General features: G+C 39.3%; 1 protein-coding gene across 1 annotated transcript in view; it reads left to right on the forward strand.

Moving 5' to 3' along the window:
* The window catches only part of ITGA8 (integrin subunit alpha 8), a 190,094-nt gene that overhangs the window by 133,811 nt on the left and 42,664 nt on the right, over nt 1-13,619 (forward strand). The window contains exons 22-23 of the mRNA XM_058681828.1: nt 2,032-2,111; nt 7,653-7,733. Coding sequence (XP_058537811.1) covers nt 2,032-2,111; nt 7,653-7,733 — 161 coding nt within the window. The remainder of the gene's footprint in view (nt 1-2,031; nt 2,112-7,652; nt 7,734-13,619) is intronic.

A 13,619-nucleotide genomic window follows, 5' to 3' on the forward strand; every position in this document is an offset into this window, starting at 1 on the left:
AGAAGTATTACTCCTGATTTGTAAGTAGTAATGTCATTTTCATATAATAGCTATAGTCATATAAAACAGGTGCCAATAGGATTTATAAAAACTTGGAAAATCTCTCAAGCAGGAAGACGAGTAAGTGGTGGTTCAGCAAATTTCCTTTAGAATCAACGCCCAGATATCTGGTGTTTGGTTCTAGCTGAGAACACATGTGTCTCTTACAATATGAAATTGTCACATCTTTATTGTATCTTTGTCCCAGGCTGAATTGTTCTGTAATGAGGACTGACATTAGCCAGGCTTCATCCCAATAGAGTAAGATCCCCACCACTGGAACTGTTTTAGTGCATCCCTTCTGTATACCTGGTACCAAGCTAGAGTCTGACAATATCAAGATGAAAATATACAACGCCCATTCAATAAGAAACTCAACATTAACACTATCGGAGGTTGCAAAGAAGGAGATGGGGGAATAAAGAGAAAATTTCTGCCTGACCGGGCCTGTGGGATCGGATAGTATGTTGCAGGAGGATCTCTCGTCCTGAGCTTTGAAGCATGAGTAGAATGTCTTCAAGTAGAAGAAAGCAGAAAAGTTTTAAGGTTTTCAAAGAAGGGGGAAGTGTATGTGCAAAGTCCCAGGGGTCTGACCAAAAATTGCACATTTGATATCATAAAAGAATTCATCATGGCTGGGGCATAAGGATGCATAGGCTTGATAGATACACATGGGTTTAAATCCCAGCTTTGCTGCTCATCAGTTGTGATACCTTGGACGAGTCACATTGAAATGGGAGAATCACCACATTCAGGAAAGTTTGGAGCAGTGCACTGACATGATATATATAAAGCCACTGGGACAGTGCCTGCTTGTAACACATTCAGTAAGGGCTAGGGAAATGATGACGATTTATGATTAGAATGATGATTTATTATTAGTTCATATTACTACTGGTTCATATTAACACGAGTTTTTAATCAATGATCTGATTCTCGGGGTGTAGTGGCCTTGAGTGCAGGTTCCAGAGTCAGCTTGCAAGAATTTCAATTCCAACTCTACAGCTCATTTGCTGTGCACCTGGAGGAAGGCACTTGATCTCCCTGATCCTCAGATTACTGCTCAGAGTGTAAAATGTCAACAATCAGAGTAGGTGGTTGTCATGATTACGTGAGACAAGGCATGTAAGGCTTTAGCACAGTACATAGGAGAGTAAGTGATAGAATTATTGGCTCTTATTTTTACTTCCTTATTGATATTATCATTGGACTAATTTTCCCCAAAGTTTTAAAAACCTGTCCTCAGATTAAAAAAATAAGAGGTTTAAAACTTTGGGAAATCAAGAAAGGTACAAAAACAATCCCTACACTCATAACCTTAATATTATTACCATAGCATAGTATTCTGGTATATTTTTTTTTTACAATACACCCTCACTCCTGTACAGTCATTTTTCCACTGACAAACTTTTAAAACAATACCTGAAACACACTGCATGTACAACTTTGAAACCTTTTTCTTTATCGGTCATCGTTCCATTAGAAGCATTTTCCACGTATTTGCGTAGGCGTCCCACCCCATGACCCAATTCGCAGTCAGTTTCAATGACGCCATAAATGTGCATCAAATACAAGCATTACAGTTTTCCATATCAATTGCCTCTTGTATATTTAGGTTGTTTTTAATTTAGCACATAGGAAGGTGGCAGGAGAAGAATTCGTACAGGACTAAATGAAGAGAATGAACCACAATGTAGAGGGACTTGAATGTCTGGCCTCTGCAGTCTTAGTTCCGTGACTTCCTCTAGGCAACCCCCCGGGGGTGGAAGCAGGGAAAAGGGCAGCAATATGAGATAGGGATTTGCAGGGATGATTTTTATTTTTTTATTTTTTTGAGAGAGAGAGGGCACAAGTGAGCGAGGGGCAGAGAGACAATCCCACCAGGGGCAGAGAGAGAGAGAGAAGTGCAGGGATGATTTAAAAAGATTTTTAGGCTGTGTATATGGTCCCTTCCTGTAATAACCTTAGTGTCCTGTGATTTTTTTCTTTTAGTACTCTCTGGGCCTCCGATTTGCAGTTCCACGTCTTGAGAAAACAAACATGAGCATTAACTTCGATCTCCAAATCAGAAGGTTAGATCTTTAAATGCCTAAAATCATGGTTAGCATCCACTATTAGAGAGATCCATAGTGAGATGAATGGCCACGAATCAAACTCCTTAACCTGAAATTAGAACCCAGACTTTTCACAGATCATTTTTTGTGTCTGTTTTTTTCAGTTTTGTAAGTTTTTGTTTGTTTTTGGTTTTTGTTTGTTTGCTTTTGAAAAGAGATCCATTCTGTAAGCCAAGTTATTTTAGTAAAATTTTGTCCTGGGTACCCTTGCACCCTGGTTTACCTCCATTTTTCCCGATTCTGATTTACATCCTTTCTCCCGCCCTCACCAACACCCCAACAATATCTCTGCCATGCTCTGAGCTGGGGGTCATTAAATCCCTGAGAATAAAATCTCTACAAGAAAGCATAGATTATGCGTTTGCAAACTTGAAATCTAACTTGTCAGGAATGAATGGGTCTCTGACGGTTTCACTGTGAGCCCCATGGCAGGAAGCAGGTGAGATTCAGAGGACAGAGCCTTTTCTGGTAACTATAAGACAAAGCATATAGGTAGCTGCCCCTTTTTTCTAAGACTGACACTTTTCAGAGACTCAAGTGTGACTTATCTTTTCACTGTCTATTCTGTTTGTTCCTTCATGGCCAAAAACAGTATTTAATGAGTGGAAAGACTTGGAGGTAGCAGTGTGCATAAAAGCCCAAGTGTGGACTTAAACCCATTAGCCAGTGATGGGATAAATGTAATGACTCCAGGCCACTATTAAAAGAAAAGGAAAGTGAATGGAATATAATATATCACAGTCTTCTTCATCAAATGATCCAATTAGAGAAATGTAAATGTGCATAGTAAGACACCCTGTGAAATACAATAATTTTCTGTGGTCTGCGATTTTAAAAGTTTGAACAACATTTAAAAAAAAAAAGTTTAAACAGCCTTGATGTCGACAGCACATACTCAGCTGGGTGAACCCTTGTTCTATAACACAACTCTGAAGTCAGTATCTACAATTTGGTCCTCAAATACTAGTGTTCAATATGGATAAATCTCTACACTTATCTTCTATCCTGTAAGAAGTGATTAGAGAGCGATGATTTTGTGCAATGCATTACTTTTCAATAGCTACTTGGATTAAAGGTTTCTATTTTTTTTTTTTTTTTTAAATATATAAACTTGGGGCACCTGGGTGGCTCAGTCGGTTAAGCGTCCGACTTTGGCTTAGGTCATGGTCTCATCGTTTGTGGGTTCCAACCCCATGTTGGGCTTAGAGCCTGGAGCCTGTTTTGGATTCTGTGTCCCCCTCTCTCTCTCTCTGCCCCATCCCCGCTCATGCTTTGTCTCTCAAAAATAAATAAAACGTTAAAAAAAAAAATTAAAAATAGTAATAAAATAAAATATATAAACTGTATAAGAACATAGCAGATTTTTAAAACCTGCAACCTGCGGGACGCCTGGGTGGCTCAGTCAGTTAAGTGTCCAACTTCGGCTCAAGTCATGATCTCATGGTTCGTGAGTTGGAGCCCCGTGTCGGGCTCTGTGCTAACAGCATAGAGCCTGGAGCCTGCTTCAGATTCTGTGTCTCCCTCTCTCTCTGCCCCTTGCCTGCTCACGATCTGTCTGTCTCTGTCTCTCAAAAATAAATAAACATTAAAAAAAAAAAAAAAAAATCTGCAACCTGTATCACAAACCACATCCCCTAAATCTTGTGATAGATTTCTAAGAAGGAAGGTTTTTATCACCTACCTTACGTCCTTTTCTGACCTTAATTAAGTCTTTTTAAAGATTTAACTTAATATTTTCTGCTGATTCTTAAGAGATTTTTAAAAAATTTTACCCATATTAGTGATGAGACGCTGACACAATGATTTCTGTAATACCATTTTACCAAAAGCATATTAAATCACTTCTTTATGTCTACATAAATGTATATTTTCCAAAAGGTTTAGGTAGTCCTAAATATTTTTATTTGGGGAATCTTTTGCTTATATTTTTAACTTTTTCAGAAAAAAAAAGTAAAGGCACCCTATACTGAGAACCATCACTCCAGACAGCAGCCTAAAGTTTCTATTTCTTACCATCACTGTCTGTGATGTCAGTCCCACAAATGGTATGAAGATACATCCTCACAAAATAGAAATCATTTATTTAGAAATAAAATCTGTTACAAAGATGCAAAGCAAATTCCTTGACACATCCTTCTTACTTTTGATTGCAGCTACAGATAACAGAATAAATGAAACGAGTAGTTCACTCTGGGGACAAATGACAAAAACTAATATTCCAAATGCCTTCCCCAGACCCATCCTGGAGATCATCCTCCAACCAGTGAATTTAGCAACAAAGTGCTAAATTTGATGGAAGATAGAAACGGTCACACTTCTAACATCTCGCTTCATCTAAAAGAGTGGACCATGATGATATTCCATCCTTATGTGCTATAGAAACTCATGACTATTTTAACATTATTCTGAAAAAAACATAAAAATGTGGAAATGAAGGAAGAACCAGAGAGGCTACAGGAACATACACAAAGCATCAAATTCCAAAAACAGACATTTCCAAGATAAAAACGTTTGAGAATACTTAACACTCAAATAGAGAAGTATTCACGAGTGAGCATTTATCTACATGCCTTGTTGGCAGACTCCAAAGGCATAAATCAACATTTATGGATGGTGTGCGTTCAATTTAAATGGGTTAAAACCAAAAGTAAATTAAACCAAATATTCTGAAGTCTAAGTTCTTAAGCTTTTGACCATATTGATCGCCATTACCCACTTTTAATGCCCCTTTCCACAAACAGAACCCAAAGAGAAACGGGCTTTATGTATTAATCAACTTAAAATATTTCATGTTACCAAATGTTTTCATTAAATGGTCTCTTCATGCCGCAGCTCTATGTGACATGTAAACATTCTCCTCCCTGTGTAGAGCGGGTCTCAGATAGCAGTTCCCACATACAAACAGGTCTTTTGTGATATCAGTGAAACTGCTTCCTCAGCAGCGGTGAAATGAACATCGTATTGTATTTGCTAACATCCCAAAGACCACAGAAAGTACAGAGGGAATGTTAGAAAAGAGGGAACAGTAAAGAAAAGGAAAATAGCATCAGAGTGATAAATGAAAAACGTGTTTATCCTTGGTGCATGACATGGGGCGTAGTTGTGGAGAGGAAATCCATCATTCCCATGCAGAATTAGCACCGACAGTATAAATAGCTCAGCATCCCGGACGGTGATGGATTGCTTGTTTGAATGTAGCAGTGGTGTTAGTGAAGGAGGTTTCCTTCCAGGAAAAGAGGTCAAGGAAGCATCTAAGTTGTATATCAAGCCTGGTGCCTTTCTTACTGGGAGATTTTGTTGACACCACTGGCTGATGGCAGTACCTAGTGTCATGACAAGGCTGTGTGACAGAAGATGATTTTGATCAGCCAACCAGGTTTCGTCTCCACGTCTGCCACTGCTTTCATTACATGGTAAAATAGCCTCCGTAAGCTTCATGTTAGACTCCTGTCCAAAGATGATTTCAGGGCTTGACATCTGCTGGCTTTTTTTGTGAGTAAAGACAATTGTGTTATTTAAACCACATGGAAACAAAACACAATGAAGTTACAGGATCGCTTAAATGAAACGACTTTTTTTTTTCATCATTTTTACATTCACTGCTGCAAAGCAGTGTGAACTAGAAACTAGAACCAAGTCTGGGTAACGTGTGCAACAATGAGACCTAAATTTCCAAACTGAAGAGTTTCCCATAATGCATTCAGAGCCATGCAATGTACAACAAGTAGACTTAATGACTTCTTGCTGGTAATTAAGAATTCTGCCTTAAAAAAAAAAACCCAAAAACCTTTTTAGTTAACTGATTTTCCCCAGATGTGATAATAATAAAGTGGCCTGGAAACTGGGGTTCAAACTTTGGTGAACAAGTCCCCCTAGGCTCATCACTAGCTTAGTAGTGATGCCCTATTGCAGGAAATGAGCCTGACATTGGCCTGTTTATATCTTTTATGTGTGTTTGTGGTTTAAGTGGCCTTATCAGTATATACAATCAGACAAGACTTTTCAAAAGCATTGTGGGGATGATTCTGTCTCCTCCTCCTCCTTTGAAAGCTGACTTTTACATCTCCTTTCCAGCTCCCACATTTGGGAAGCTTCAAAAGCTAGTCAGAACATACCCCATTACCACTCCTGCAGTGTTAAAGCATTATCCATTGAATCTGTGTGAAAGTCGATGACGAAAAGCGGACGCTTTCTCTTCTTAATGAGACCTGGATATAAACATGACCTGTCAGTGGTGGTGTGGCCACATCTGTTTGCTGAAAGCTGCATAATCTTGGGGATATGAGGGTGACTTCAGTGAAAGCACAAGAGGGTAATAAAGGCAAATGACATCTGCATTCAAAGCTCAGCTACTGGTCAAGCCTCTCATGAGACCATGTTTCATTTTCTTTACTGCCCGCTTAACACGTGCATTTTTTTTTTAATTTTTAAAATATTTTTATTGTTTATTTTGGAGAGAGAGAGAGACAGAGTGCGAATGGGGAAGGAGCAGAGACAGAAGGAGACACAGAATCTGAAGCAGGCTCCAGGCTCTGAGCTGTCAGCACAGGGCCTGACACGGGGCTCGAACTTGAGAACTGCGAGATCATGACCTGAGCCGGGGGCGTAACCAACTGAGCCACCCAGGTGCCCCAACACATGTATTTTTCAAAAGCTAAATTTCATACGTGATTATATTTGCTTGAGAGAAAAAAAAAAAAAAAGCAGACTTAAAAATAATTTTGCCACTGTTCTAAGAAACATCATTAAACATTCACCTTCTATCTTGAGATTCTTGATGCCCTGCACAGCATCGATGGCCTCTCCTGATTGCGTCAGTCTGAGCTGCCAGACTTCCTGGGGTCTTCCTTCTTCCTGCCATCGTCATTGGCTATGCTTCTAATTCGGTCCCTGCCCCCCACCCTAGTCAGCCAGTGAGCATGCAGTGAATGTGCAGTTATTTTAATATTACTTCAGAAATAAACCATAAGGAAGATAAATTTGCTGCCAAAACAATGTATGGTATGATGCATTCCAGAGCCAAATGCAAACGCTTTTTCCATTATGTGCTGCCCTTGGATTATTCTTGCCAGTTCTCTTCTTTATTAGCATGGAGAATCAGGAGTTCACTGTGCTTGTCCTTTCCCATTTGATGGGCAATAAACATGATGCACAGAGAAGCTAAGGAATGTGTCCAAGGTAGAAGGTGGAAAATGAATTCAGCTCACTGCCTTTTTGGTTTAGCCACTGAAACAAAAAAGCATTAGCTTTCCTAGATGTCTGTTGTGTTTTCAGATAAGATGCCGCCTCATGGAAAGTTACATTATTTTTACCCACAGAAAATCTTAGCATTTCCACTTTCAGATGGTTGTGATTTCGTAGAATGGATACGCCATTGTTTTCTGAATGACTGTAGTAGTAATGTTTGTTATTCTTTTTATATAAGGAATGTTTTTTATGATCATATGTTGTAACATGGCTGAGAAAATATATTGAAATCATATTGTCGCTGTGTTTTAGTTCCAACAAGGACAACCCAGACAGCAATTTTGTGAGCCTGCAAATCAACATCACTGCTGTAGCTCAAGTAGAAATAAGAGGGTAAGTAATAATCAAGATATTGTAGTAGTTATACTATAATAATGGCTTCCTGTATGTGAGCGTTATGAAAAACACTAGGAAAAACTATATGGAATTTTCCTAATGCATTAGCAATCACAATTCACTCTGGTTATAAATTTCATGCTTTTCTACCCTTCATTAGCCTTCCATTAAAAACTAGAGTAAACCCTGTATGGTAATTGACTTGGAGGATATCAACACAAGAGATCACTTTACTCCCCAAACTGACAGTTCAGTAATCAGACTATAAAAACTAGTGACGCCAGATAAAATACACAGACAGGTGAGACCCTGAGAGTCTCACTTCTCCAAAAATTATTTTGGAAATATAATGAAAACCTAGCCTCACCATACCACATCTTGAGTTTAACAAATGGCCAGCTCAAGATGTGAGGGTTGATGGGATCTCCGTCTTATATCTTTTTCCTTTTGTCCTATTCCTTGAAAAAGGTACCAATAAGCAATCAGTTGAGAGATGAGAGGAAAGTGGTCAAGTAAAAGGCTTAGAAGAACTACCATCTTGGGAAATCCATGCCTGGGGGATGAAAAGACATTAGAAATGGAGGGCATAGAGTTCTTATCTTACACAAATGTGGACCTCATTGATTTCGTTGTAATTCTTATTCCTTCAGGACAATCTAGGACTTGGTATTCTGGGCCGAACTGTCTTTGGGGCTCCGGCAATCCCAGTTCCCTTATCCTTTTCATAGTCCCGAGTGGTTCCCACGTCTCCATGTTGGCAGCTAGGGCCACTGCATTCAGAGCCCTTGTCTCCAGGATACTGCAGCCTCTGGCTGCCCTCTGTGAGGGTGAGGGAGGTGGGGAGGTGGAGCCCTGCCTGTCCTCCTGGGACCAGTGAGGTGCCACTTAGTGGATTAGAACAGAATAATACCTAACATGGATTGATCCTTCCATGTGCTACCCCAACCCATTGGCACCTCTTAATGTGGACCAGTATCCTTGCTGTACAGGTGAGGGAATTTTGGGGTTGAAGGCTACCCAGCTAGGAAGTGGGGAGGTACCATGGAAGTACAGGCAGCCTGCCTCCAGGTGCATATTTATAAATGATCATGCCGTGCAGCCTATGAGAGAGTTCTTTGAACCTTAGCTATGCAAAATCTTGTTTGTTTATGCTTCTGTGATTTTTTTTCATTCAAATGAGTGTTTTTGACATTCACCCACTCTAGGGAAGGTGCCTATAGTTCATTCATTTTAATTGCAGTAGGGTTTAACATTGTAAAGCAACATGATACTTGCTCATCCATTCCACTCTTGATGAACACTGGGGCTTTTCTTTTTCCTTGGTTACAGACTTTCTTGTGCATACCTCATGGTACACATGTAGAAGGAGGTGGGAAGGGTACCTGCTTAGAGGTAGAATTTCAGAATCAGACAATGTACACTAACTTTACTAAATAGTACCAAACTTGGGGCGCCTGGGTGGCTCAGTCCGTCGAGCGTCCAACTTCGGCTCAGGTCATGATCTCGCAGTCTGTGAGTTCGAGCCCCGTGTCGGGCTCTGCGCTGACAGCTCAGAGCCTGGAGCCTGCTTCGGATTCTGTGTCTCCCTCTCTCTCTGCCCCTCCCCCCCCCATGCTCTGTCTCTCTCTGTCAAAAATAAATAAACATTAAAAAAAATTTTTTTAAATAGTACCAAACTTTTGCAAATTAATTATACCAAGTTATCATTCAAAGAACTCTCCACTTTGTTAACTAAACTCACAGAATGGTGGAGTTTTTCATTTTGATGGATAAGAAATACTATCTAACTGAAGGTTCAATTTGCTGTTCCCCGATTCCTAAATGAGACCAAGTAGCTTTTTCATGCATTTGCTGACTCCATTCTTCCCAAATTGGGTAATTTCTGTTCATTTTTAAAGACGCATTTCTACTAAGAGACTTTTTTTCATATTCATAGGAACTCTTTTGTATTTTTTTTAATTTTTATTTTTAATATTCATTTATTTTTGAGAGACAGAGAACGTGAGCGGTGGAGTTGCAGAGAGCGAGAAGGGGACAGAAGATCCGAAGCGGGCTCTGTGCCGACAGGCTCCGAGCCCGAAGCAGGCTCTGAGCTGATGCAGGGCTCAGACTCACAAGCTGTGATATTACGACCTGACCTGAAATCAGATGCTTAACCAACTGAGCCACGAGGCACCCCTCTTTCCTATTCTAGAGTTGAAACACTAATCCTTTATCAGCTACAGAGGTTGCAAATATCTTTTCAGTTTATGGGGTTTATCTTTTTTTAAGTCAGGTTTATTGAGGTATAAATTATATAAAGTAAAACTCACCCATTTTTTTAGATGTTCAGTTTGAAGCGTTAAGACACCACAAGGACGTTCAATGTAAAACAGTTCTGTCACCCCACATAGCTTCTCATGCGCCTTTGTAGTTGACCCAGCCCTCACTCCCAGGCTCTGGAAACCTTGATCTATCTTCTGTCACTGTCTTTCCAGAAAAATAATATAAATCTACTCCTACAGAATGTAGCCTTTTGAATCTGGCTTCTTTCACTTAGCATAATGCATTTGAAAAAAACACCCATGTTCGTACATGTATCAGTGGTCTGTTTCTTTTTATTGCTGAGAAGTATTCCACTATACAGAAGTCCTGTGAAATGTTCATCCATCCACAGGTTGGTGAACATTTGGGTTGTTTCCAAGTTTGGGGCTATAAATAATAAGCCTGCTAGAGGCATTCACATACAGGTCTTTGTTGGGGTATTTGTTTTCACAAATGGAGTGGAGTTGTGTGGCAAAGGTATGGTTAACTTTACAAGAAACTGCCAACCTGTGTGTCAAAGTGGCTGTGCCATTTTCATTTGACGTTCCCCCCCCCCGCCCCCGCCCTGGCAGATGGAAGTTCCAGCTGTGCCGTGGGCTTGTAGGCATGTGCTTGAGGTTTGGTTTTTTTTCGTTCATTTTTACCCATTGTAATAAGTATGTGAGAAGAATCTCATGGAGTTTTAATTAGCATTTTCTAATGACTGGTGATATTGAGCATCTGTTCACAACTCATTTGCCATTAGGGTTCTCTTTGAAGTGCCTTTTACAATTCTGCCCGGGGTGCCTGGGTGATTCAGTCAGTTGAGCATCTGGCTCTTGATTTTGGCTCAGGTCATGATCTCACAGGCTCTCTGGCAACACGGAGCCTGCTTGGGATTCTCTCTCTCTCTCCCCCGCTCTCTGTCCCTTCCCCCAGTCACGTTCTCTCTCTCAAAATAAATATAAATTTATAAATAAATAAACATTAAGAAAACCAACCTTATAACTTAAAAAATAATAATTTTTAAAAATAAATAAAATTTTGCCCATTTATTATTGTCTATCTTATTATCAAGCTGTAAAAGTTCCTTACATATTCTGGATGCAAAATCATCTATCAGATATGTGTCCTGCAAATATTTTCTTACTGAAATATTTCTTTCAGTTTATGGTTTGGCTTGTTATTTTCTTAACAGTGATGTTCAAAAAGCAAAAATTTTTAGTTGTATGAAATTTGACTTTAAATATTTTATAGTTTGCCCTCTTTTTGTCCTTTGTAAAAAAAAAAAATCTTTGCTTTCTGCAGAGTCGCAGGATTTTCTATTGTTTTCTTCTACAAGGTTTGCAATTTTACATTTTGGTCTATGATTAAATTATTTTTTAATCTGATCTGAGGTAAGGTCCAAGGCTCACTTTGGTATAAGAATATCCAATTGTTGCTATGCTATTGGTTGTCAGACCATCCTTCCCCCATTGAATTGTTTGACACCTTTGTCTATCTGTGAAGCTGTTTCCAGACCTCCCATTCTGTTCCATTGATCTACATGTATAATAAGTCTTGAAATGCAAGCAATGTATCCTGAGATCTTGTAAAGTCACTTACAAATTCTAGTAGCTTTATTGTTTGTTGATTTCCTAGAATTTTCTATAACATTCCTATGTCATCTGTGAATACAAACTTTTATTTTTTATCCTGACTAATCTCATCTGTATGTGCAAAAGTTTAGCCAACTCCAAAGTTCAAGGGAATAGTACCCACAAGAGATTACCCTTACTTCTTTAAAAAAAATTTTTTTTAATGTTTATTTTTGAGAGAGAGAGAAAGAGAGAGAGAGACTAACCGCAAGTGGGGGAGGGGCAGAGAGGGAGACCCAGAATCCAAAGCAGGCTCCAGGCTCTGAGCTGTCAGCACAGAGCCTGACACAGGGCTCGAACCCACGAACTGTGAAATCACGACCTGAGCAAAAGTCGGCGCTTAACCGACTGAGCCACACAGGTGCCCCAAGAGATTACCCTTATGTCTGACACCAACTGCAGATTTGAGTGGTTCCCCAAACCCCCCTCAGACTTGATAATCCACATAGAAGAACTCTCAGAACTCACTGAAAGCTATTATACTCATGGGCTCAGTTCATTACAGGGAAAAGATAAAAATTAAAATTAGCCAAGGGAAGACGTGTATAAGTTGGAGCCTGGGGACAGTACCACCAGACACAAGGCTTCTGTTGTTATCCTCCATGGAGTCAGCACATGTTAATTTCCTCGTCTGGGTATATAACAGTATATATGGAGTATCCCCAACCCAGGATCCAACTGTGATCCCCAATCACAGTTTTTATTGCCTACGTAGGCATGACCAATTCATTGACCACTTAATTGATCTCAGTCTCCAGGTTGTCTGATATGATGTGATCAAGCTCCCACCCTGAATCACACTATTGGTCTTTCTGATGTGGGCAGCTCTCACTCTAAATCATAGTTAGAATATCCAGTGGGACCCAAGACCCCCAAGAAAACAAAGATACTTCTTCCTCTCAGGCATAAAATTTCTAGAGCTTAGATTTTACCTCTCAGAAGCTGAGGCCAAAGGCCAGACCAGTTTGGGGGAAAGGTTAAGTTGTTTACTACGTAGTTATGCCTTTTATTTCTTTTTCTTCTCATACTGCACAGTCTAGGAGTATCAAGGCAGGATCAAATAGACATGGTGCAAAAAGGCATCTCTGCCTTGTTTTTAGATCCTACCTTGATCTAAGGGGAAACATTCGGTTTGTCTTTCAAGGAAGTTGTCTGTTTCAGCTAAGTTGTTACATGCATGACTCATGATAATCTCTCATTTGTCCTTTAATGTATGTAGGACCTCATCATTCCCCATATTGGCAATTTGTATCTTTTACTCCCCCGCATCCCCCCCGCCGCCAGTCACTCTAACGAGAATTTAAAGACCTTTCCAAAGAGCCAGATTTTTGGTTTCATATTTTTTTCTTTCTTTTTTTTTACCCTCTCTTTTAATTTGTTTGTTTGTTTGTTTTCTATTCCATTGGCCCTTGCTTTTGTTATTATTATTTCCTTCCTTCTGCTCACTTTGGGTTCGATTTTCTCTTTTTTTCTGGTTCCTCTATGTAGAAATTAAATCATTGACTGGAGACCTCTCTTCTTTTCTTACCTAAGAATTTAGTGCTGTAAATTTTCCTCTACGAATTGCTGGAGCACATACCAAAATGTGAATATGTTGGGTTTTCAGTCACAGCGTTTGTAATTTCCTTTGTGATTTCTTCCTCAATTCATGAGTTGACTCACAGGAAGTGAGTTTGATTTATAGATAATTGGAGCTAATCCAGATGTTTCATTTTTGTGCATTTCTTATTTAACTCCCCTGTCTGAGAAAAACACTAAAGAAAATCAGAGAATAAGCATTTTTGTACTATCTTATTTTGACATATCTTTAACATTTATACCTTAGAATACATGAAATGTTGTCTATTTCATTAAGCTTAGTTTTTCTTTGTTTTGCTAACCAAAAATAAATTGAAACTTTTTAAATTCCAAAACAAATTTTAAATTGGGATCTATTTTTATTCCATAAGACATAACTCAGTCC

Source organism: Neofelis nebulosa, chromosome 8 (assembly GCF_028018385.1).
Source record: "Neofelis nebulosa isolate mNeoNeb1 chromosome 8, mNeoNeb1.pri, whole genome shotgun sequence".
Classification (NCBI taxonomy): domain Eukaryota; kingdom Metazoa; phylum Chordata; class Mammalia; order Carnivora; family Felidae; genus Neofelis; species Neofelis nebulosa.